At 48.8% G+C, this 25433-nt stretch overlaps 1 protein-coding gene across 1 annotated transcript in view; it reads right to left on the reverse strand.

The window, feature by feature from the left end:
* The window catches only part of Pkp1 (plakophilin 1), a 45702-nt gene extending 21587 nt beyond the window's left edge, over nt 1-24115 (reverse strand). Inside the window, exons 1-2 of the mRNA XM_003474844.5 lie at nt 23653-24115; nt 13639-13745 (exon numbers count right to left, since the gene is read on the reverse strand). Of these exons, the coding sequence (XP_003474892.1) occupies nt 13639-13745; nt 23653-23854 (309 nt within the window). The 5' untranslated portion in view covers nt 23855-24115. The remainder of the gene's footprint in view (nt 1-13638; nt 13746-23652) is intronic.
* Nucleotides 24116-25433: the final 1318 nt, after the last annotated feature.

Consider the following 25433-nt stretch of genomic DNA (forward strand, 5'->3'; position numbering starts at 1 on the left):
CTGAGTTCACTGCACAGTTATGCAGGAAAAGATAGTGTCTGTCTCTTTCCATCCGAGAATTTTTATGTTCCCTCCCTTTGAATCCCATGGCACAGAGTGTGGTCATTATTTTCCTCAGTTTACTGCTGTGTAACCCCAGTACCTCCTACTCATCTCCAGCCAGTCCCTGCCTCGGAATGCCTTTACCTTCGTCCTCCTCAGGGGAAGCTTCCACTGGCACCTGACCTTGCTGGACAGCTTGCAATGTCTCTGCTTCTCACAAGGCAGGCATCTATCCAGCCATCTCTTCCCCTTCCAACACAGCCCATCACACTGTCCCATAACAGCAGCTACATCCTGTACCTCTGCTTCAGCTAAGTCTCATCTCGGTCCTGTGTCTCTTTCCCTTCCTATCAACTTGCAAATCCTACTTTGCTGAAACCTATCATCTCCATGAAGCCTGCTCTGCTATAGTCTCATCCAGCGTTCCTCACACCCCTAGTTGCCTTTGGTCACATACCTACTTACCAGATCTAGTTACCTGCTCTCTAGTTGCTAATGTGGGTTTCTGTCACTCCTTTAAGCTCTTTACGATGCTTATCACAGGGCTAGACTCCCTGCAAATCCTCACAGAAAGGGGTCTTATGATCCTTAGTGAAATTTTGTGCGAGGAGTAGAGACTGGTTGCTAGGCTTCGGGGTTCTCATGGCCTCTGGACCACCATACAAGAAGTGAGCTGCTAGAAGGCAAGAGGCCTCCAGAAAGAGCAAACCCACCTATGTTGATGGCGTAGTCTGGGTTCCACCCACTGTGGTCCCCAATGAGTTCTGTTCAAGCTCTGGCTGACCAGACAGAAGCTGCCTGACTCTTTTGGAGTTATGTATGTCCTGGGCAGGCCAAGATGAAAAGAGTGTCTGTGTGCCTAGCTATTAGCCCATTTTGAAACCAAGCTTCTGCCAGCAAGGTGGGGCTGGCCTAACCAGCTCTCCCGCTGGGCACACCCCACTCTGCCCTGCGAGTCACTCACTCAGCAGAGTGCCCAACAGGGCCATCTTCAGCAAAGAGATCTCCCCACGCCCTTCACATGAAAGTGACTGTGCACACAACCTCCCGCAGTCTTTGTGCCTCTAAGGCCTGCACAGGGCTCTCCCAAAGAAAGGATACTGACTGGGGGTCCCTCAAGGACACATTCCACCTGCCATCTGTAGCACCCACCATTGTCTATTCAGCACCAGGGGTCCTTGTGTAGCAGACATACAGCTGACAACTTTCATCTTGCTGGGGTTTCTTTTTGTGATCCTGGGGTAACTGGGCAGGGCTAGGCAGCACCTAGGCAGAACTCAGATCCTCCCCAGCAAGGTGCCCATGAGGATACACACAGAGCATGGGCATGGAGAGTTCTCCCAGAGGGGCAGAGTGGCTGCTTGCTTGACAAGCTGAATCAGCACGGGACCCTGAGTCACCAAAGACGGGACCTCAGCATAGAAAGTGTCAGTCCCTGAGTGGCCCCTTTTAGAAGCTCTGGGCCAGGTCTCTCTCTCTCTCTCTCTCTCTCTTTTTTTTTTCCTGGCAGAGTGTTGTAGACAAAACAGCCTTGCAGCTCAGAAGCCCTGCCATCTGGGCAAAGAGCAATCCTTGTTGGCCTCGGAGAAGGCTGTGGGCATACCTGACTGTGAAGTCCTCAAAGGTGGGGAGGAGCTGCACTCACGGTTCCGTCACCAGCACCCTGAGAGCCACACTGCCTACCTAGGGGACCCCCTCAGGAGCCGCCTGACAGATGACTGTGACTAGTGGATGACCAGTTCTCTATCTACTGAGAAGAGGCAATGATGGCAACGTGACACAGCCCAATGCTGGGCAGGCACATGCTTTGTCACCCAGATTTTTAAATTGTAAAAAAATTTGTAAAAAAAACAAAAATCGAAAAACAAATGTTTTGCTGCCCATCTGAGAGTATAGATAAATACAGATTTGGTTAATAACAGTCACTGACCCTTGTAATCTTCGAAGAGAAGAAATGTGAGCACACATTGTAGTCAGTATAATGTTTGCTGAAAAATGAGGATAAATTTTCTGAAGTATAGAGATAATAGAAAAGATTTCCTAAAATTCTGGGCTACTAGCCAGGGATCTTAAGGGAGGTGCCATTCTCTTCAGGGAAGCCATGAATCCAGGTGAAGGAGGTATCTTGGCTTCTCTAGTTCCGGGCACCAAGCCCTTGTAGGTGACTTAGGTGTCAAACTCATGGCTCATGGTGGTCAGTGGAAGATCTCAGCTGAGAGCTGACCCTTACTACCATCTGCTGTCTGTCTGAACCACCAGCCATGCCATCTCTAGCATCCCACTTTGTCTCTGTGCCCACCCTCTACATAATCACTAAACCTTGGGACAGCATATTTTCTGATGGCCTCTGTGGCCTCCCTCTTCCACACTGGAGAAGTAGGTTCTTCTCAGCTCTGACACTCACAGATGGGCTTGGGAACTAGAACCTGAGATTCTAGTCTCAAGATGGAATGTGTGCTTGTCACTTCAGATCAGCTATCACAGGCCCAAGTGATAGAAGACTCTTGGTCTTCAGCCATTTCTCTCCTGTGAACTCAAGTCCTGGTCATTCTGCTCTCCAGGAGCCCATGTTGGGCAATAATCTCATCTGGCTTTCTAACCCAGAGGGTGGATCAACTGTCCCAAAGATGTCATATAGGAAGGGAAAGGAGCAGGGACCACCCTGATGTGAAATCACTCTGGGAATGCCACCCTATACACTGAGACCAGAGGTTTCCTAACCCTAAAAAGAGAAAGACCAAAAGCTGTGTGGTGGAACATCTAAAGGGCAGGTATATACCTGATCCCTCAAAGAGCTCCATGGAGAGCCAAGGTATTAAGAATCCTCTCCTGCTGATTAGATAGTCAAAACTCTCACATGAAGGGAGGGATGTTTGGTTTGGCTTTCCAGTGCTTGGATAACAGACTTCCTTATGGGAGGTGAGCACACACATATACATGTACACACTGCCCTGCTGTATGCACACCCCACTGCTCACCTGGGACGTACACATACTTTGTTAAGAGTAGACTTGGCAGGGAAGGTCTTTGGAAGTTCCTTGAACATGTGCTGGAATGCTCTAGCGGAGGTGGTATTTTGCATTCTACAGAGGACTTCTCTAAGTATCATCCAGATGGACCCTCAAGGTACTGACTCTTCTTCCACCTGGCCAATGAGGCATCAGGACAGACAGTACAGCCTCATTCTCTCTCTGAGCATAGGAAGCCTGCAGAATATGAGGCTTGTCCAAGGCCACCTGGCTAAGATATGACGGACTCTGAATCAGTCATGACTGAGGTCTCTGGCTTTTCTGCCAGAATGTGTTCTGCAGACACTCTGCCACCAGCCTGATGATTTGAACAAAATCTAAACAGCAAAGAGCCTGCGTATCAGTGGCCCTCTGGCTCCTAGAAGACTCCTCCTTCAGGATTCTGGATATGCCTTCTCCTCCTCCTCTTTTGGCTGATCCCTTTGGAGGTCTTTGAATACTTAATACAGTCTCAGCTTCAGGACACAGTTTTTCTACCCAAAAACATGGACTTAAAGATACTCCAACCCAAGGGATGCCAGTGGGCAAGGAGGACTTGTGTTATAACAACCGGTCTACCTAACTAGGACCACACATGAGAGAACAGGTACAAACAGTAACCCTCCAACCACACCTTGCCCAGGACACGCCACTAAGCACAAAACTGGGACTGATGTTCAGATTAGTAACAGACTCTGAACCCTGGGGTCTCTTAGAATTGTTCAAGTCTTGCTGAACTTCTTTGGGTTCAGAAAGCTACAACAATTCTCTGGGATAGTTGGGGTCACTGGCTGGCTCTGAGTACCCCCATTCTGCCTCTAGTACCATGGGGTTTCCTCAGAGCTGATTAGGGTCACAGGTTAATATGGAAGGAGCCTGGGACCACCCTGGTGGGCTCCAGAGGATAACTCAACCCGCAGGGCTCAATGTTACTACAGAGATCCACAGACTGTCAGTCAGACGTATCAACTTTACTTGTTCAATTAAAAAAAAAGTCTCCAGCAGGGCATGGGGCCAATGGCCTCCGTGGGCACCTCTTGGGCACCTGTTCCTTTGCCTCCCAACTCTCTTGCCTGACCTGCTGGACCAGATGGAGGAAAATCATCCCAAATAATTTATGACCCCAAATCTACCCAAATGCTGGCCATGCACTATGATGGCTCGAAGAGACTTTAAGGGACTCCAAGACAGGACGATCACTCTCACTGAAGTGTGCAGGAAGCTCTGCCTTGCTGCATCTGCTTACCACGGAGTGAAAGTCAAGGCAGAAGCCAGAGTAGGTCTCTATCACTGGCCAACCTCCCATTCTGAGCAAAACAAACCAAAATTTTCTCTCGGGTAAACAGGGCTGTTTCATCCTGTTTATTATTATTGGCTAATAGGATCATGGTTAGTATTCCTTTATGGCAAAGGTTACTGTGTTTTTGACATTTGAGTTAATGGGGGCTGGGGATTTAGCTCAGTGGCATAAGTGCCTTCCTTGCAAGTGTGCGGTTGTGAGTTCGATCCCTGGTACCGATAAAAACGAAAAAGACAAAAAAAAAAAGAGAGAGAGAGAGAGACATTTGAGTTAATGACTATATAGTTTTTTTTTTGAAATATATGCACTGGAGTTTAAAAATAATTCCTTGAAAAACAAGTAAACGATATTTGGTGTGACAATTGTGGAAAAATCGCGTGCCAGTGCTAGAGGGAAACGTGACCGCCCATAGTGGCAAAAGAGGTGTGATGCCACATTGGGCAGGGGCAGGGGCACAGCTTCCACACTGGGCTGTAGTCTTGGTTCTTTCCCTGTCTGTGTAGCCTTAGGCAACTACCTTACACCTCTGAGCCTCAGTTTCCCCAACTAAACCTAGAAGGTCTAGAAGGCTTCTGGGGTTTGGCAGTTTATGATTCAGTCCTTGCTGAAATCACAGTCTCCCAGGCCAGCTCAGCCCTGGTTTCCTCCCTTTCCAGGCCACGCCCTAGTGCCAGGGCGGGGGCGGGATGGGAGGAGCCCCCGCACTGCAGCTCTCCGCACCTGTGTCTCTGTGCACCCCCCACCCCACCCGATTTGATTTTGTTTTTCAGCTGAGTTTGCTCTCCCGGAGCAGGCAGGCCTCGCAGAGACTTGCCAGGGCCCTGGGGGAGAAAGCCGAGCCTCACCCTAGCAATGGGTGGGGATGCCTCTTCCACCCACTTGGGAAATGCTGCTGCATTTGTCTCACTGGGCGCAGCCACAAAATGAGAATTCTCAAACCAACAAAGAGGCACTAGAAGAGCCCTCTGTGCTTTATTTCCATGGCCGTTCCTGGTGGCCCTGATTCCTGGCTTCCAAGCCTGGAAGAAGACCTGACCCACTAGCCTCCCTATGGCTCTGGCTCCTTCCCCTCCCCCTCTCCACACCCCTTTAAGTCCGCGGGGCTTGATTCTGCCAAATGGGCCCATGAGGCCTTAAGGAAATCCCTATGCTGCTTTAGACTTGATTTCTCTGCAAAAAGAATAGGAATAACAATACCTTGTTATCTACTCTACAGAGACGGAGGGATCTAGTGGGGAAATGAAACCATGAACACTGAGTAAATTCAAAATGCGATGTTAATCCAAAGGATGCTCTGACTACAGGGGACTAGCAAAGGCAGCCTCACAGCGCCTCACAGGGTTAAAACCTAGCACCTGAGGGCCCAGCCTCAAGTCTCCATGATTCTGTGCCCACCCCTGCATTTGCAGACCAGGAAACCCAAGCTGCAGAGGTCTAAGGCAGCATATGTTGCAGCATTTAACTATTAATTATAATCCTTTCTAGTCACAGACATTAACTAGAGTGTGAGGACCCTAAGGACTTGTTGGTGGAGTAGATTAACTTTTGTGAAGACCTCTCCTCCCCCTAAAAAAAGGGCCCTTCAAGAAAACTTCACTAATTTCTTCTGGAGGAAAAAAAATTATCTTTGATTCTTCAAATCTTCCCTTTAAAGTTTCAAAGGCTATACTTGAAATATCTGTGTTTGGGGGTGAGTGGAAAGAAATCGCCAACTCTTCTGGAAACTTTCTTTTGGGGAGAAGACACTATTCCACACTTTGTGACCATCTGCCTCCTAATATCTGATTAGGAAGGAAGAAATTAGTATAGGTGTATGAATCTATTAGTTTTCCCAGCCTGGCCTTACATAAGCTCAGAACTCAAACAAAGTGGATCAGACTGGATGCCTGCTCAAGCTACGCCTGGTTTCTGCTGCCTTGGGGAGAGTGGCTTTTTTCCCCCACAGAACTTTAAGAAGGGCCTGCTGCTGTCTGTCCTGGGCTGGCTATGCCTGGCACTTCACACAAGCTATGCAGCTGCCACACTGAGTCCCTCAGCAGTGATTTCTCTTCTGAACATTCTGACCTAATTGCTCTGCCCTTCCCTTCCCTCTCCACTGCAGGGCCACCCAGCCCGGCCAGTGACCTCATGGTTTTGCTGTCCTCACTGTGGCACAGGGATGGGGGCAAGCCAGCATGTACACTCAGCTTGGAGAGCACCTACAGGCCCCAGGATTTCTGCTGAAGACCAGGGAGGCTGGCAAAACCTCTGGAGCCAGCAGCTCTCAAGCAGCTGTCTCCTGGGTGATGCCTAGTCCTTGTGAAGGGTCAGCAAGAGACCCTCAGGCTACAGCCCAGGGACTAAGAGTCCTCTTCTGCCTTCTATGTTGACGTAGTTCCTTCAGGAACCTGTCCCCACTTCTCCCACCCTGTGGGGCTCATCCTAGGAGACAGCATTTCTATTTAAGCACCACATCTTCCTGCCTTTGCAGGCCCATGGGGCTAAATGGGACAACCTCCAACTTCTCTCCTTGGAGAAAGGACACCAAGTATGGATGTCAGAGAGGCAAGCAGATGATCTTGCAGATGATATGTCCAAGATCCTGGGGGAGAAGGTCCTAGCCAGCGTTTCCTGGTCAACAGTGCAGACAGACCGGAGCCTGGAGCTTGGTCCTTCTTTCTACATCCTCTGTGGACTCTAAGAGACTGTCCTGGCCTCCTCAGTCCTCAGCTAGGAGGAAGAGCCTCAAGCTACTTGAGAGGCTGAAATTAGCCGTGAAGGGTAAAGAGGCATGGAAAGGAAGCTCCTTCTGTTCAGCTCCAGCTTAAGGGTGCCAGAAACTGCTCAGGGCCAAAGCAGAGCTATTCTGGGATCTGTGGTTTATTAAGGAGGGTCCATGCCCAAGAGTCCTGTTGACACAGAAGCTTGCTATAGACCTCTGTTTCGCAGTGTAAATGCAGGGAGTGTCCCCGTAGCAGCGACTTGTCTGTGAAAATGCGCCATATGCTTGCCACTGCCTCCCCAGGGAAGGGCACTGCTGGAACCGCCTGTCTGCTCTCACTCGCCACCATTCTCTCTCGGAGGCACATGCTGTCCCTTAGCAAGTAGGATCATTGCCTTTTCTTGTTGGGTGAGAGCCTCCGGCTCTTGTGGGACCCTCCTATCTCCCAGGGCTGGGTGGGAGTGAGTCACAAGCTGGCAACAAGGAGACTGAGTTAGCAAACATAGCAAGCACTACCTCAGGAGCAAGAGCCTGCCTGCTTGGGAGCAGGAGCCCATGGTTTACTCTCTCTCTTTCCCTCACCTGGACTTTGCAAGAAAAGACAGAGCATATCGGGCGTCTAGAAAATGCTACTCAGAGCTGAGAACCAGCAGGAGGAAGTCTGAATTTTAAGTCAGGGTAGTTATTCAGCAGAGTAACCTACTGTGACTCAGTTTCTCCTCTGTAAAGCCAACATAAATGAAAACCTACCATCTCTCTTCCATTGCAAGGGCTAATTAACTACTTTTTTCCTGGTGCCAGGAGATGCTAGGATGAAAGCAAAGAGGAAATGCTAAAGTCTTTATCCATCTGGAGGCCAGAAGCAGAGATTGGCTGGAACGGACCTTGTCTCCAACCCTGGGTAGACCACAAAGATTTAGCTTTAGGGCCCTGCAGCTACTTAGAGTCAGTGGTCAGCACATATGGAATCCTAAATGAGCCTGGCTAGGAGGATCTAGTCAAAATATCTTACTTCACCATGGAGAAAAACACCCTCTAGAGAGGTAAAGCCCATTCCAAGTTCCTCGGCTTGTAGTGGACAGCTGAATCTTGAATACAGGCCTCCTACTGCTAATCTATCCATACCCTCGTATTGCCCTAGGAACTCATATCCATTTTAGAGACAGGCAAGTTGAGGCTCAACCAGATTAAGAACTTGACTAAAATCATGCAGGTAATTAAGGGTAGAGCTGGGTTTTGAACCTAAAGTTCACAGTCAAAGTCCGGAGCCCATTCTTCTGTACTAAGCTGCCTCTGGGCACAGCCTCTGTTTCTGTGGGTTGGCAAGGACAGTCTCTTCCTCCTGTTCCTTGGGTGATGGTCTTGTATCTCTCTGGCAGCTCCTCTGCAGTATTTGGCCCCTGGCTCTGTCCTGTGTATATTCAGTCAACATAGCTAAGTGACTTCAGGTGAACTGACAACCTGAGAGCACTTAGCAGTTCTTGGATTTCCCTTGGTCCACTGGAACCTAATGCAACCAGAGTCTCATCTGTAACAAGACTCACGCAAAATTCGTACAGTTTAGGGAGGGCAGGATCAGTTCTCAGACTAAGTGTCTCTTGTACATTGTCCAAAAGACTGTCATAATGGAATCCTCAAATACTGAGGTATCACCTAGGCAAGGGGCTGACAGAAAGATCAGGATAAAGGCAGAATTCTCCCTCTTTATGTTCCTGGGGATTCTCACTCCTGAGGTGCTAGACTGGATTTAACTGAGCATGGCAGAGTGACTTGGTATGGTGGTCACCATGGTGTGGCCTGGTCCAGTCTTCTTGCGTAATGATACCTGCACGGCTTCTCTCCTCCACTGACCAAACCTGGGAAGGACAGTAGAGTCTGCTTTGGTCCACAACCAAAGAATATTTTGCTGGCTATAACTCCTGGAAGAACTGCCAGCTCAAGATGCGCTTCTTGACTTGAAAATAGAAAACCCTTTATTGCTGGAGTTGATAAAAAAGGGGACTGTCAAACTTAATCCAGATGTATTCTTTGGAAATCAAAGTTTCTCACTTGCTTCAGCCTCACCTGGGGGTAATTCCATGCGGTAAATCCTAGGAATAGGAGTGCCAGGCCTTGCAAGGGTTCCAGCTGGCTACTCTTTCATCTTGGTCTTGGCTGACCCAGAGGATAGTATACAAGTGACTTATTATAAGGACAACCAAGAGGGGCTGAAAGATGTTTTTCTGTTTTGTTTTTACCAAAATGGATGCAGGTTTTAATCATTCTGCTTGAACTCCCCAGTCCAGGATGGGAGCGCTTAAAAAGTCTTATTTTTATTACAGGAATGACCAGGCATTTCAGGATATTAGTTATATTTGAATTTTGAATAAACAAAGAATTGTTCAGTAAAACTGTGTCCCAAACATTGTGCTTTGTTGCATTTCATCTGGTAACTTATCCTAAGCTTTTAGACAAGTGAATTAATTAATGCTTTTAATTAATGCTTTTAGACAAGTGAAGCCAACTTAAATCCAGGAAGGAAAAACTAGGACTATTTTCCTCCTTCTCTTGTTGGAGCCCCATAGAGTAGGCCTAATTAGAATGTGGGGGAAGACAGGAATGAAAGGATGAGTTCATGGGTCTCTTGCAAATCCCTAGAAAACAACTGTAGTGTTAAAATATGGAGATGGTGGGAACCCATAAAATATCCTTCACAGCGGGGAGTGGTGGTTCATGCTTGAATTCCTAGCACTCAGGAAGCTGAGGCAGGAGGATTGTGATGAGTTTGAGACCAGCGTGGGGTACAAAGTGAGCCCAAGGCCCTGTCTCAAAAAGACAGGGAAAAAAAAAAAAAGAAAAAATACACACACACACACACACACATATATCTTACACAAAAGTGCAAACATCTGGGGTAATAAAAATAGAACTCTACCAGGTTAGGATTAGGAGGTCAGGGATCTAGGTTGCTACACCGTTAAACAGTTGTATGATGAGTAATTTATGCTCTCTGGGCCCAAGTTTCTGTCAGAATGTAACCCACGCTGGGGCTCTGACATTCCTGTGTGTGGCTCTGAGAACTGGAGCAGCAGAGCTGAGTCTGCTCACCTGAAAGGTCAGGTGCTAGGGTTGGGGGCCCACCCTTTACGCCCCCTTGCTGGCTCCCTGCTCCGCCTGAGGTCTTTGGGACTCTGGGACGTGGATGCTGTTCTCTGATAGATCTTGTCTTTGAAGGGGAGGAGGGGGTCAAGTGACCAGAAAACAGCAGAGAGTCGCTTGGTTCAATGACTTTCTTCAAACCAATCTTTTCTATTCCTTACGCCCCTGGCTGCTTTTCATATGTCAGTCTAATGTTGTTTGAAGGTTTATTTTATGACAAGGCTTTCTTATTCAGTTTTCTAAATTCATGAAATAAATGATCATATATTATAGTGTGCCTTTTTAATCAGAAGGCTATTACTAATAAAGAATACAAGGCAAAACTTTATAAAACATTATTAGAATTTTTAGTTTTCTTTTCTCTGTTTGGTTCTGTTTTTTGAAAGAGTCTTGCTCTGCAGTTCAGGCTGGACGTTTACTCACCATGTAGCCCAGGCTGACCTTGAACTCATGGCAAGCCTCCTGCCTCAGCTTCCTGAGTACTGGGATTGCAGGTGTTTACCACTGCTCTTGGCACCACTTGCCTTTGGAATTTCTATATTATTCTAAATATATAAGGTCTTTACATATTGAAATGAAATACGTACTCACTGACAACAAAGCTGTATTATTTGAAGACGGTTTGATATTTAGAATTGTAGCCAAGTCTGAGGACCAAGGTGCTCAAAGTGGATGATATGGTTTCTGATCAAACACAGGTCATGACAATAAAGATATAATATTGGTTCTTATACGGCTCCTAAAATACACTTAAGGTAGTTCTAGAAACATTTTAAGCAGGGAGAGTATTGGTGTAGTATTCGAGGAAAGAGACTGCTACAAACTTCATTCTGTCTGTCTGTTTACCTCCACTTCTGCCTACTTGAATGGAAGTTCACTGAGGGCAAGGGCCATCTTTCCACCTGTGTCTGCACTGTTCTTTCCTTGCTGCCGTGCCCCTGCAATTGCACAATACCAGCTGGCTGACTGAGTGAATACAAAGTATTTGTAGGAAATGGTCCTTCATTAACTCTCAGAAGCTCCTGAAAACATGCTGACCATGCTTGTGTAGACAAACCACACCCTCCTCCCCATGCTCCCTGTCTTTGTCCGCCATATTGGTTTCCCCAGAGGGTGGGAAATAAAACATTCCAAGCCAGTTGTACCATCCCTGGGAAAATCCCACAGGCATGGGATTATCTCACACCACAGATCTCTATTACCATTTCTTCCCGCTCTTTTCCTCCCTAAATCTGGACCCCATTTGGCTTTGCCCAGTGCTTGGCTGATTATATGTCTGGCTCCAATATCAATTATCCCTTTTCCTCCCTACTCAGTCCCCTCCCTCTGCCAAATCCTTATGTGTGCTCAGTTCTTCCCTGTTCCCATAGCCTCTCCTGAACTGAGAGGAGACAGGACATGCCTCAGCAGCTACCCTGTCATGAGTCACGTCTGCAGACCTGCCAGAAAGGAGTGAGGAGGGTTGGGCCTTAGGGTGGGGGAAGGAAAGGGATTTTCACTGGTTAGAAAATGGGCAGAGGGAGGGGTGGGAGTTGTTTGGGAGCATTAACGTTTGGTGAAATAGCTGAGGATTGAGTTAATTAACCAACACACAGTGTTCAATGTGGGCCATGGAGGGTTGTTTTCTAGAAATACTTCCTCCTCTTTCTTGGTGCACTGTCAGTGTGATAGCACTTGCAGTTAACATAATGTGATATCAACCTATGGTGAAGTAGACACATGGGTACCATCACTCCCATTTATGCATGGGAAAATTGATGTTCCAAGTGATACCAAGTTTTATCTAAAGTCACAGAACCAGGGTAGACTCTGAAGTTTCTAAGCTTTGATCTGGTGACATCATGTATGTATAGACACATAACGTCTGTATTGTCAGCATGATTCTTCACTTGGAACTCCTAGTCCAGTAACTTGCCTTCCTTGGGTTTAACCTAATCCCATTATCCTGCATTAGTAAGACATTTTCTCAGTCTGTCTGACCATCATCCTTTGTGTCAAAGCCCTTTCATATCCCTCCCTGATCCAACAGTTGGTTGAGCTCAATCAGCTGGATTTATACTGCAATGAGGGTTGACTTATGCTGACAACAAGAATCAGGAAAAAACACAACAAAATGAAACAAAACAAGTGAAATCAATTTGCAGCAAACTTCAATCATTCCTCCCTTTAGTTCCTAACTCATAACATGCAAGAAAGAAAACATCCAAAATTAGCCTTAGCAAGAGCCGAGGAAAGGACAACAGAATCAAGCCAATGATCTAAGAACTCCAAACTCATAATCCACCCACCTTCTCCCCCTCCCAGAATCCCAGATCTTCAATAATCAAGAGTGAACATTGCGAGTAATGTGGCTCAAAGCAAGCACCGGTGACCCTGGAGCCCCAAGAAGGCCGGACCTCAGCTTCCCAGGGACAAAGTAGACTTTGTCCTCTCTGCACAGTCATGAAGTCAACTCACAAAAGAATTTCCAAGAACAATGCAGGCCAATGTTGAAATCAACAAAAGTAAATGAAAGTCATAGACCTTGAAGACTACAAGAAACTTTGTGCGCTATGCATCCCAATATTCCCAATCTTAGAGTAGAAGAAAAGTATGCTAGTTTGTACTGTTATATTGAAAGAATCTGTCACAACCCTTAGCCCAGAGCTAAACTCAGTAAATATCTGCTCAGTAAATGAACAGATGCGTGGAGTGAGTTGAGATCACAAGGAAAACAGAGACAAAACTAGGATTAAAGGATCTAGGAAATCTCTATCCATATTAATTATTTAAAATTTTAAGAAATGTTGTAATTTTTTAATGTACATTATTTCATTTGTTCTGATAATAATAAGTAGAGTTTATTATAATTACTTTATACCTATGAAGAATCCAAGGACCAGAGGTTGAAATAATTTTCCAAAAGTCACTGATCCTGCCAGGGTTAGAGTGAATTTGAGTCTAAATTTATCTGACTTACAAACTCAAGCAACATTGTCCACTCCAGCACTGAGTCCCTTCTGCAGGAGTCACTGCAGTGGACACACTATCCGGGCCTTGGAGGACCTTCTGGAGTCTCTCCACGGCCATCACTACTCATAAAGGAATCCTTCAGGATTTTCCTAGAAACATATAAAATGGTCCATATGTGGACTTCAAAAACTCAAACTTCTCTCAAATCTGTGATTGTGTCAGATGTATTGGGAAATGGACTTTTTAAAATGTCCTTTCTTTGTGCTTTTTCTAAAATGTTCTCACTTGAGACATTCAGAGATAGCCAGTCAGCCCTAATCTGAGGCTTCACACACCACCTTCTGTAAAATAATGACCAAGCAAAGAGCTGATGTCCCCGATGCACTGACCTCTGCCTGCATTTCTCTTTTTTAGTAACCAGTGCAGGCTTTCTCTACCATGCATCCCAGACCATCCCCACAAACATTCCAGGTGTCTTTGGATGGACAGTTTCTTACCGGATATCCCCATGAGCCGTTCCCTGCCTGGAACTTGGAGTAGTAGCTGCTCCGGCCGGTGGTCCCATAGTTGTTATAATTGTCCACTAAGCCATCATACATGGAACCTGGTGGGCAAAGAAAGGATTAAGACAGGATGGCCATGGTCCTCACTCATACCTCCTCCCAGGGCATCACCCCACATCCAGGTCTATCACGTCCATGGAGACATGAGCTTCTGAGGGAGGAGGATGGAGAAGAAGTCAGCTGCCGGCCTTCTCCAACTCTACATCCTCCACAGCCAGGGCCAAGGGAAAGGACACCACAGACTACTACAGGAACAATTTAGAGAGTCTGCTGACTGCTTCCTAGAGGCTTCCCAGCTCTTTGGGAAGGTTGACACCTACAAGTCGGGAGTTGTTCTGGAGGGTCCTGGAGCACTACCATCCCATCCCAGGGAAGCATGACTCCACGTTCCACGAAGATCAGCTTCCCAGTTGGAAAAGGCAGGCAGTATCTCGACATTCCAGGTCCAGAGCCCCAAGATCAGAGCACAGAGCGGTGCAGGGTGATCCCAGTCAGATTCCAGCTGGGTCTCTGGATTCAAACTAAAGCCCAGCCCCTGGATGCCCAGGTGATCTCCCACCCCTTTCCTCACTTCTGAAGTTCTCTAGCTGGTAAAGGGGAGCAGTGATCAACCTCAAAGGAGCCATGAGAATTAATTAATGTTTTCATAGTGCTTGGAGATCCACAAATGACAGGCTCCACAGGAAGAGGACAGAATGTCATTAGGGTTATTAGCAGCAAAGTGGCTTTGAATCACAGAAATCAGAACTAGATTTTGGGTTCCTGGTAGGGCTAGCCTCAATTCTCCTTTTCACTAAATGGTGGGAGATGTCCCTAAGGGACAGCTCTAAATCTGCAGGACACACTTATAATTTTGTTCACCCTGTTCCATTTGCTGAGTCTGTCTTTCCTCCTTGGCTATAACCATCAAATTCCATTCATTTTCTAAAGTTAGGTCAAGAGCTTCCCTCCTCTAGAATGCACAAAGCAATCCCTTCTGGCTTCTGAACATTTACTGTCCTATGTCTGCACCCCTAGACTCACTCTGCCTTGCATCACTGCCTTCAGCTCCACTGGTAGCTCCATGACGGGCAAGCCATGGCTCTGTGACCTAAATGCCAGAGCGAGGTTTGCACCACCTTATTGTTAAATGTGGCCTCTGGGAATAAAGCTGCATGGCACCAGTGAGAACCTCTTAGGAGGGATGTGCTTCTTTTCTCTATAGTGCTGACCAGAAACTGTGGTCTGGCATAAACCACATGCCTGTAACTTAGGAAGCTGAGACAGAGGGTCTTAAATTGTAGCCTGGGAAATTTATTGGGATTTTATTTCAAAATCAAATTAAAAAGGGCTGAGTATGTACTTAGTGGTAGAGTGCTTGCCTATCACACACAAGGTCCTGGGTTCTATCCCAGTACAGAAAGGAGGAGGAAGAGGAAGGGGAGAAAAAGGGGGAGGAAGAGAAGAGGGGAAAGAGGGAGAGGAGGATAGAGAGAAGAAAAGATGAGGGAAGAAAAGGGAAAAAAGGAAAGAAAAAATACGCAAGTAAGAAAAAAAATGAAGGGGAATAAAAAAGAAAAGGGAAGGGGAGGGGAAGGGAAGGGACCAGACCTGGCCCAGGGAGAGGAACCCGGATGGTGCGCTCCCCAGTTCTGTTAGCACCCCTGTCGCATCTTCTGTGGCATCCATCCAGACTCGAACCTTTTTCTAGGGGACTGGATTATTTGAGCTGGGAGTAAGAAAAGCAGAAAGGCGACTCTAGAATGAGGTCATTGTCTCTGCCTGAGGCCACCTCCTTCATCCAGCACCAGATGACCATCATAGCCCATGGCAGAAGGCCTGATTACCAGCCTGTCTCAAGGAGGACCCAGTGGACATATGGGCATTGAGCTGCCCTGGGGTTGGAGGAGCTGGAAAAGTTGACGTTGGTCCTAGCCTGGCATCGGGGCAAGTCACATGCTTGCTTTGGGCCTCAGCTTCTGCTTCTGTAAAAAGGTGTTGACTCCTGTACATTCCAAAAGCCCCACACAGCTCCCAAGTTCCGTGGCTGTGTGAGGATGGTGACACATGCCTGATGGAATTCAGAGCAGCCCGACCTCTCCTCTCCTGAGAAAGGCTTCAGCTTACAAGGAAGAAGGGAAGGTAGCTAAGGTAAATCATCACCTCCTGTGCTACCTGCCCCAGGGTCCTCAAGAGGCTTCTCATTCCTGCCAGTCCCAGCACCCCACCCTCCCCGACCCAACTCCAGTCCTGAAGGGCCTGCCCCTGTGAGTAATGTCCGAGGGAGGGGTCAGTTGTGCCCACTGAATGCTGTCTTACTCTGAGCACCTGTGAAGATTGCCAGCCTGATCCTCACCCTCTCTCCACAGCAGCTTTTCAGAAAGACTGGGAGACTCTTGTGTGCTCAGGAACTCAGAACTTGAGCTCACCAAGGAAGGGACTATAGCCAGGCGCACACAGTGAGGAGGCTGGAGCTGGCATCCAGGTCTCACCTGCCTCTCCTCCTTCTAGCCTACTTCTGTCATCTCTTCTCAGGTTGGAAGGTCTGCTTGCCCTTCATGACAGGAGTTGGTATTTCCCACTAACAGGCACATGTGACTCGACCCTCTGCTTCGGGATGGAATACGTGTGGTAGTGACAGGCAAAGTGTGGCGGAGGCCCAGGGGGCCTCCCGCTTGGAGAGGCATCCCCCAGAAGTGGCCTGTGGGGCTGCACCCCTGTGAGAGGGAATCCATAGGTCTGACGCTACTCGTGGCTCTGTCTAAGTCACTGGATAAAGCATCTCTTCCCTCAACACCTGCACCTCCCTGCTGCCTTCTCCACAGTTCTCGTGTGGAGGTGGTGGGGGACTGTGCTGTGGAGGCAGAGGATGGACACACAGACACATGGACACACAGAGGTAAAGGTGGGATACTCTGTCTCAGCAGTGACTCATGGGTTGTGACTGTTGCAGGGCTGGGCCCTTACAAACAGCTCCTGAAAGCATCCTCCAAGCCCTATCTATGATCAAGGGGCTGTTTGGCTCCCTGCGAGTCTGAAGCTTCCATTGCTCCAGCCAGCACTGCTTCTCCAGCACAAAGCAGCCACACTTGCAGGACGTGGGTAAAGGGAGGGGAGGACTAGCGATGTCACACATCTGAAAGCACACCTAGCAATATGCCAGACACCAGAGGTGCAGGTGGCAGGTAAGTTCTGTGTGAGAGAGAGCTGCTCCTGTCCAGAGGCCATTTCCCTCTCTCCTGACCCCAGGGTGTTTGGGGTAAGAAAGGTCCTTTAAAAGTCAAGCTCCATAGCAAGAAGTGGGACTTCTCCACCTGGTTCTCCCACTTCTGGAGAACTCACCACTAAGAAGCCTTGCCTGGTTAAGGACTCTTCCGTGGCTATTTCATGATAGTATAGTCTCTACTATCATGAACTCAGGGCATTTTCCAAGGCAGGGATCATATCTACCGTATCTCATTTTTATTTGAGATTTTGGGCACAGAGAACCACTGTAGCTTTGGCTGACCTTTTATTCAAGCAGCTCGTTCTTCTCCCCTTCTGATCCCTAGAGGTTCAAGGTTTTCATTTAATGCTCAATGTGGTCAGGGTCCTTGAATTCTACTCAAATAGGCGTTCCTCTACTCAAAGAGGTCTCTGTCGGGTGGCATAAATCCAGAAAAGAAGAGCTGTGTGTTGCTCCAGAGAGCCAAAGTCACCTCCTTGAAAAGGATTCTTAGTTCCGGGGGAGGTAACGGGAGACAATCCAAACATCCAGTTCACCCCAAGAAGCACCCCTACCTTCCCAGCCAAGCAACTACCTTCCCACCATTGTCTCCAGATGGGTGCATTCACCCTGAGCCAAAAGACGGTGGCTTCACAGTGAAGCTGGCAGCTGGCCCAACTTGTGTGTCATCCTGAGGAGGCATCTGGCCACCCACAGAACCCCAAAGTCAAAGCATAAATACCTCAAAGTATCTATTACTTTCCTTAGTATACAAATAACATGGGCTCCGCAGTCTACACAGCCTATCTTGTCTTACTCAGTGTGAACTTCCGTGTGTAAAAACCATATCAGAAAATCTACCACTCAGTGGTCATTGTCCATGTGCCAGCCTCCTTTTGTTACTTAGACAATAACTGGATGATGCTGATTCGTGTCATAGTGTAGCCCAAGCGTTCTGAACTACAAAACCTTTGAAAATGAGGCAGCTCCTTCTTTAAGATACAGGGCATTCTGTCCTGTGAGGCAGGCAAGCCCACGTCCAGATGACTCATCCTCTTTTACCTCCAAGCTTTCAAACAGGTCACACCCACTGCGCCCGAAACATTCTTTCTCTTCTTCCCAGACAATCCCTCTCCTTGCATTCAAGACCTTGTACAAAAATCAGCTCCCAGAGGTGACCGTACTCAGCTCTGAGCTCTCCAAACCTTCCAGCGGGACCGCGTCAGCACTCGCGCCAACGGCTGTACCAATTTTGAGCTGACTTGTGTGTCCGTTGGGGCAGGAAGTTTATACTCATTTTGTGTGTGTGTGTGTGTGTGTGTGTGTGTGTGTGTGTGTGTGTATACACCTTTGTACCCTTCTTCCAGAAAAAAGGGCCTGTGTCTCCCCATTCAGGCTGAGGGCTCCCTAATCAAGGGATTTTGTACTGCAGTTAGACACCCCCATCTTGGGACTCTCAGAATAGCTGCCTGCCTGACCAGCAGACAGTCCTTGGGGGCAAGAGGGTGTCTGAGACGTCCTTTCCCCCTCCTGCTCCCAAGTCCTTCCCCTGGCAGGGCAGGAGGACCTGTCACAACAAAAGTCTCTGTAGGTTCATCTCTTGTTGGCTCTGTCTCCCATAAGGCTGTGTTGTTTTCTTGTTTTTTTCTACCCTTGAATCAAGCCTACCTGCCCCTCAGCATGAGACTTACTGTCTTTCAGAGTGAAGTCACCTTTGTCTCCTTCCCTGAATATCTTCATGGTGCCCATGGCTAAACCCAAAATAAAGAGATTTAAATGAGGTAACAGGGAGAACGGCCAGGAAGGCACGTCAGAGACAATACTCCTCAGAGGTGGTCACAAGTGAACAGGAGCCAGTTCAGTGACTGTGATGGGCCAGATGCTTGGAGGAGAGTGGGCAGCATTCCTGAGTCTTCCACTTGGCTACTAGGAGCCACTGGGAGGCCACAGAGGGCCTCCCTCACTCTGAAGCTTCTAGGAACCAGAGGAGGGCAAGGAGGTCATGCAGCCCTGCCCGGTGTCCAGTATGATTCTTGACCTTTCCCTGGCACACACACAGAACAGAAATGCCGAAACAAATTGGGCTGCTGAAGCCTAGGCCTCTCTTCCCTCTTCCCAGTGCATGTGGCACCTTGGTCCTGCTGGGAGGTGCTCAAGTCAGCCTCTGCAGGAATCCTCTTGCTCTTTCTAGCAATCTGTGCATGGCCATTACTAAACTCAAGGACAGTGGGAGTGGGACATGGGAGCATCTGGTGGGGACAGTTCTAGCATAAAGGTGGAGTGGTGGGTTAGGTGGGCAAGGCTGGGAACAAGATCTGCTGAGGCCCAGAGGAAAACTTGTCACAAGTAAGTAAGTATTACACAGAATCTCTCTCTCTCTCAGTGTGTGTGTGTGTGTGTGTGTGTGTGTGTGTGTGTAGGAAAGAGAGAGACAGAGAACACCTGGGAGTTCTAATGTCCTCCTGCCCATGCTCTCCTCCGTACTAAATAAAAATCTCTGAGAACTGGACTCAGGCACTGAATGATTTTTTTAAAAATTCCCAGGTGATTCTACTGTGCAGCTAAGTCTGAGGCTCATCGACTAGAGCTTTATTTTTGTACACTAGCATGTTTACAAGACTCAGTGAGTATGGTGCCTTGAAGTGGAACCTCTTGGAGGGGCAGCTATGCAGTATGGGCAAAGGGCTTACAGAGGAAGGAGTTCGAAGATCTGTCTCTAGAGTGCTGCCATCACCGAGCCCCCTGATACATTCTAATCCTAGCACTGACAGTTGCAGAGACCTGGAGAGAGGCAGGGACTTGTCCAGCACTGAATACCAGTTGGCAACAGAGGCCATGCAAGATGTACAGTGGAGTGCTCGTGCGTGCGTGCATGCGTGTGTGTGTGTGTGTGTGCGTGTGTGTGTGTGCACATGCCACATGTAGATACAGGTGTGTGTACATAGGAATAGTTCATGGTTTACACATTTTACATGTGTAAAAACACAAGCACGTGTGTTAATACATGTGTAAACATGACCATGGGGTACACACATGCATGGATATGAATGTGCGTTCATTACTTATCTGTACATGCATGAGAATGTTTAATATTCTTCCAATTTATTTTGTTCAAAAATCATATACTTTCTCGGAGTCTCAGATTTTAAAATTACAAAAATCAGCATGTTGGTATTCACAATTTGATATGAGACAGAGGAGTTCGTACTCTGAGAAACTTTCTGGGGATGAGTTTAGCAAAAGATTGGGTCCAGGGAAACAAACAACATTTGCTGAGAAACACCCTAGAATACTCAGCATTTTTGCATGTGTTGTAACAGGCCAACAGAAATTCTGGCTAAAACCCCAACTTCAAGCCAAGGTACATTGTAAAGAAACAAGAATTAGTTCATTTGAACTTTAATTAGTACGTTTTGTTACTGGAACAAGCTACAGCACAAATACTCCTTACATCTTCTCATCTCATCCTAGGAAAACAACCCCAGAGTAATGTCTGTCCATTGTCTGTGGTTAGGAAATAGCAATTTTGAAGAGCAGAGAATCAGCAAAACCTTCCCCAGGCAGGAGTTCACTCTGAGACACAGCCGAACACAAACAGAAAGCCATCAAAGGCGAGGGCAGCCAGTGCTGGCTTCCTCCCTGGCACAAGGCTGCCCCCAGGAGCATGAACAGATGAAGGAGCTCTGGAAGGCAAGCCGGGCACTTCCCGGCCCCACTTGCACCAATCCTAATCTCTGAGCAGAGGGACGCAGAGGCTGCATTTTAAGTGGGACATGGAACTTCTAAGAAAAAAAGAAGGCTGAAATGAAGAATCACAGACATTTACACAGGCAGCGCAGAGCTGGTAGTGTTAGGACTGCTCTGGGCGCAGTGACGGGAAGGAAGGTCCTGCGTGGAACTTCACATATGCTGTGGTTCATGGTGGTGTCATGTGTTGGGGCTGAGATGAAATGGAATTTGAGCGAACATGCAGGGAGAGATTTCCAATGTGTTTTCCAGAGCAGGTACTAGTGCACCAGCCCCTCACTCTCATAGGCTACACATTATTAACCCCAAGGGCCTTTCCATCCTTAGCAAAGACAAGATCTCCCAGCTACAATCTTCTGCTCACCTGCCATATCCTTGGTTTCCTCCTGCCACCCTTAGTTTCCTGCTTTCCCACATAGCCTGAGAAGAAAAGTGCCTGACACCACCATACACAAGACACTGAACACGCAGGAAGCAGCACGGCAGCTCCCACTCCACAGACAGATAGGTTCTAAGCGACCTCTTTCCACAGGTTTTCAGCCCCAGAGAGACCCTTTGTCTTCTGGGCACTGGGTGACCAGGGGAGCTGTCTGTCTGGTCTGCCAGGTATCAGGGGGCCTCATGTAGATACAGGTGTCAGATTCCTTCCACAAGGATCCCTCTCCAGCCCTCAGGGGCTCAATTTCCCCCAAGACAAGACAGAAGAGAGCCCAGGGGTCCGGGGAGAAGTCAGCTCGGTCATCAGGACTGTGGTAGCTGACTCCTCAATGTCCCTCACAAACAGGGAACAACACTTGGGTGTTTTTGATGGAGAGGACAGAGAAATCTGATGGAAACAGAGCAAGATAAACCAGAAACACCAGCTTCAAGTGACCAGACTGCCTTTTCCAGCTAGGGTGCCGCTGGGGAAACTGGCCCCTTTGGGAACCTCCCCAGAGGCTGAGGGTAGAGGGAACACACCTACAGGGTCAGTTCCCAGAGTTTTGGGGCAGGCATGGCATTAGTTGGGTGAAACTCATCTCACTGAAACTCCGGGGAGAGCTTGAGACTCAGACCCCATCAGATATACATCACCCACAAAAAAAAAAAAAAAAAAAAAAAAAAAAAAAACATGGCCAGAAAAAGCATTCTGTGATGACAGTTGCTCAGCTAATATTCTGATAGGCTGGGAGAAGAAGGAATGCTTGGGGTGCCTGGAGCTGGTTTGAAATTTTCCTGGAGCTGTGAGCCAGGCGTTGAGGCTGGGCAGAGAGCGGGTGGGAAGGAGGCAGCCGAGTCTCCTGCAGAGATGGACAGGAGGGCTTGAGCTGTACCCTGGGCTGTGACTGGACATGGGGCTCATTTTCATTTTGAATTTATTTTCTTTTTCTTAAAATTTTATTTAAGGAGAAAAAGAAAAAAAAAACAGAAAAAGGGTACAAGTTATATAGAATTTCAGAAAAAATAAACAGTAGGAAATCAGTAGTTAATAAAGTCCACTTTTGCTTTAATTTTGTAACTTGAACAACTATTTCTAAGATGACAATGTGTAATCAAATTTATTTTCAAAAGAGGAAGGTAAGCAGCTGCCAGGCACTAAATAGAAATGACACAAGATGAACAGAAACCTGGCAGGAGAAGAGGCCAGGGCAAAGGGCAGTGAGGCCGTGAAGGCCCGCAGGTGTGGCAGGTGAGGAAGCCCTCTCTCTGCCTGCCATTTTCTCTATACGGGGCCATTTAGGAAGGGCGGGGAGGAGAAGCCAGAGGTAGAGCGTGAGCTGGGGTTTATGCCCATCTTGGGGGAATGGCCAGAGATCTATCTCCTTTGTCTTCCTCTTCAATCCTTTTGCCTCTCACATTCCCTAGGGCCCAGTTTATTAAACAAGTCCTAGATGACCTGTACTGATTTGCAGTGTGCAATTTTTATTAGCATTGCACCAAATTTAGTTAAATAAAACTATAAGCAACACACTGAAGGTTTGTTAACTATTTCTTACTGGAACTCCTCTTATAAAGAATTTGCTTTAAAAATCCTCCAAATGTTCCTGCCAAGTAGCAGACCTTCCAATTTCAGAGATCCTACCCTCTTTTCCTAGCTTTACCCTAGTAAAGACTCTTTCATTTATAGAAACTGATAAGGATGGTCAGATCCATAACCCGGATTTGAAAAGTGTCCCGGTGGGATCAGCTAGGGTTTTCCCTGGAGGAAGGGAATTCCCAACCTTGCCACTTTCAGTCCCCATTCTTCCCATGTGACACTTGTGGGAACCTGGAACAGAGTTTCTGCATTAACTGTTGGGGACATGGGGCATCCAGACAGCCTTCCCTGCCATCAAAGATACACTGACCCTGGGGATGGACTTCAAACAAATTTGCCTCTTCTGCGCATGAAGTTCCTGCTATGGAAGTGCTATGGTGTTGCAGGGACTTATTCCAGGGACTTGATGTGATTCCCTGAGGTACTGCCCATCCAGCACTGAGTCCTAGAACTGAGGTCTCAGCAATTTGCTCATCCAGCCTGGCCTGGCCCCACACACTAAGATCACCAGGACTGGGGTCTCGCTCAGCCTGAGTACTGGGCTCCAGCTGCCCAAGGAACGCATAGTGGACTGCAAAGCCCTGGAGGGACAGACAGGAGAGGTGGTACATAAGCCTTGCTGAGCTCTGGGGCCTCTGCTACAGGACAGGGCCAGATGGAGTTTGGATGGTCCCGGGAGCAGGGTCAGGGAGAGAAAGTTTTCCCACCCAGGGCCGTGGGCACCGACAGCTCCCTCCCAGGGACACCCTCCGCCTCCAGTCGGTGCTAGAGAGAGGCTCCGGCGGGGTCCCCCGGATTTACCCAGCTTTGCCCACTGGCGCGCCTTTGAGTTCGTGGAGCCGGCTACACTGTCGCGGACCACGACTCCGATCTGCCGCACCCACCCCGACAGAGCAGCTTCCACCTGACCGGGCCTTGCTTGGCCGGCCGCCCCATCCCTGCCGCCCGCCGCGCGACAGGAGTGCGTCAAGCAGGCGCACGGACCGCGGCCGAGCCTTACCTCGGTTGGAGTGGCTCAGTGTGGACGACTGCGAGGACTTGGACTTCTGCCGCTTGACGGTCATCATCACCTGCTCCTGCACGCGCTGCCTGCCCGACGTGCCTGTCTTCATCTTTTGGTCGGACGGCAAGGCCAGCGTGGAGTTGTCCTGGTCCTGGAAGCATTCGTAAGCCAGCGCGGTCTTGAGCGGCGAGTGGTTCATGGTGGCGGAGGCGCGGCCGGCGGCGGCGGAGAGGCGCGGGCGGTGCGGGGCGGCGGCGGGCAGCGGCGTGGTCTCCTCGCGCTCAGCGGCCGCCTGTGGCCATAGAGTGTGCGACCGGCCGAGGGCTCCTGCAGCTGCTCCGGCGCCTCCGCCCCGGCTCTTCCCTCTGCAGGCACTGGCGGGCCCGCCCTCGGCAGACAGGATATACCACCCCTGCCTGCACCACCCACTCGGCGGCGGGCTGCTCCGCGGGCTCTGACGCCCAGCTGCGGGCACCGCCGCTGCGAGCCGGCACGGGAGCGCTCTAGGGGGCAGGGCTGCCGGCCCTGCGTGGGACGCTCGCGTTCCTGCTGCCAGTCCTTCCTGTGCCTACACCTGAGGCCGGGGGAGACGCCCCTCTGCCCTGTTCCTGCTGGCTCACGGGAAAAGCGTGCTCTGCTCGGGACCCAGGACTCTGCTCTCTAGGAAAAATGACTTTCTTGACCTCTGTCCAGCCTCAGGAGAGCCAGGTGCCCGTCTTCCTAGGGACCGCGGTCACTGCAGAGACCAGCCCTGGCCGCGGGGGCGCCCGGACTGATGGCAGAGGCACAGCTCCTGCCCAGCGGGGCGCGGGTAGGAAGAGTCCGTAGGACTCTCCAAGGGCCAGCTTTGAAATGCAAAGCCACAAAGTAGCACATCTGTCACTTCTGCTGACCCCCCCCCCCCACGTGCCGCCTGAATAGTGAGTGCATCTTCTCTGAAACTTCATACGTAGCCCCTAAGTGACTGGCTTATGTTAAACACTTAATAAAAATGTATTTTGAATGCCAGCTAATTTAATATAACTCAAGCTGAATTTGAATTTTACCCAGATTCTTACTGAAGCTGCTTCATCCCTAAAACTGCACACTGTGGACCGCTGTCCTAGGGCTGCTGCCTGCCTTCTCCTGCAGACACTCAGGTCCCAGGACTTGCATGGTGGCACTTTGTTCAGCTGATGTCCTCCCTAGGCACGGAGGGAGCCCACACAGTGACTTCCGTGTGCAACAAGAGCGAGCATTTTTCAAAGTACTTTGACAGGAGTCTCTCGGAAAAGCCTCACTCCCTGCTGCAAGTTCTGAAGCCAGCGATACCAGACGTTTTTACCCACTTGTCGGTGACTCAGGATTCTCACTCGGGCGTCCATTGCTGAGCTGGGGGGCAGTGCGATCTGCTCAGTTTAGTGTCTTAGTGTCCAAAGTTGTGCAGTGTTGTCCTTGATGTTACTCTTGCTGTCATTTGTAGTTGCTGCCCCCAGTTCACATACATCACTTTTAGTTTTCCCTTGTAATTGCAGGAAGGGACACTCAGAAATCTAGGCATGCTGGGAATTCTGTACAGGGAACGGATCAAGAAGACCGAGCCTGGTGAGGTGGTGCACACTTGTTACCCCAGCTACTCAGGAGGCTGAGACAGGAGAATGGAAAGTTAAGCTCAGCCTGTGCAATTTCCAAAAGAACGTTTTGAAAAGGGATAGGGATGTAGCTTAGCAATAGAGTTCTTTATAAAAGTCCTAGCCTCCTTTATAACAGTCCTAGCATGCATGAGGCTCTGGGTTCAA

Source organism: Cavia porcellus, unplaced genomic scaffold, assembly GCF_034190915.1.
Source record: "Cavia porcellus strain 051 isolate PalLab524CR breed Dunkin Hartley unplaced genomic scaffold, mCavPor4.1 scaffold_29, whole genome shotgun sequence".
Classification (NCBI taxonomy): domain Eukaryota; kingdom Metazoa; phylum Chordata; class Mammalia; order Rodentia; family Caviidae; genus Cavia; species Cavia porcellus.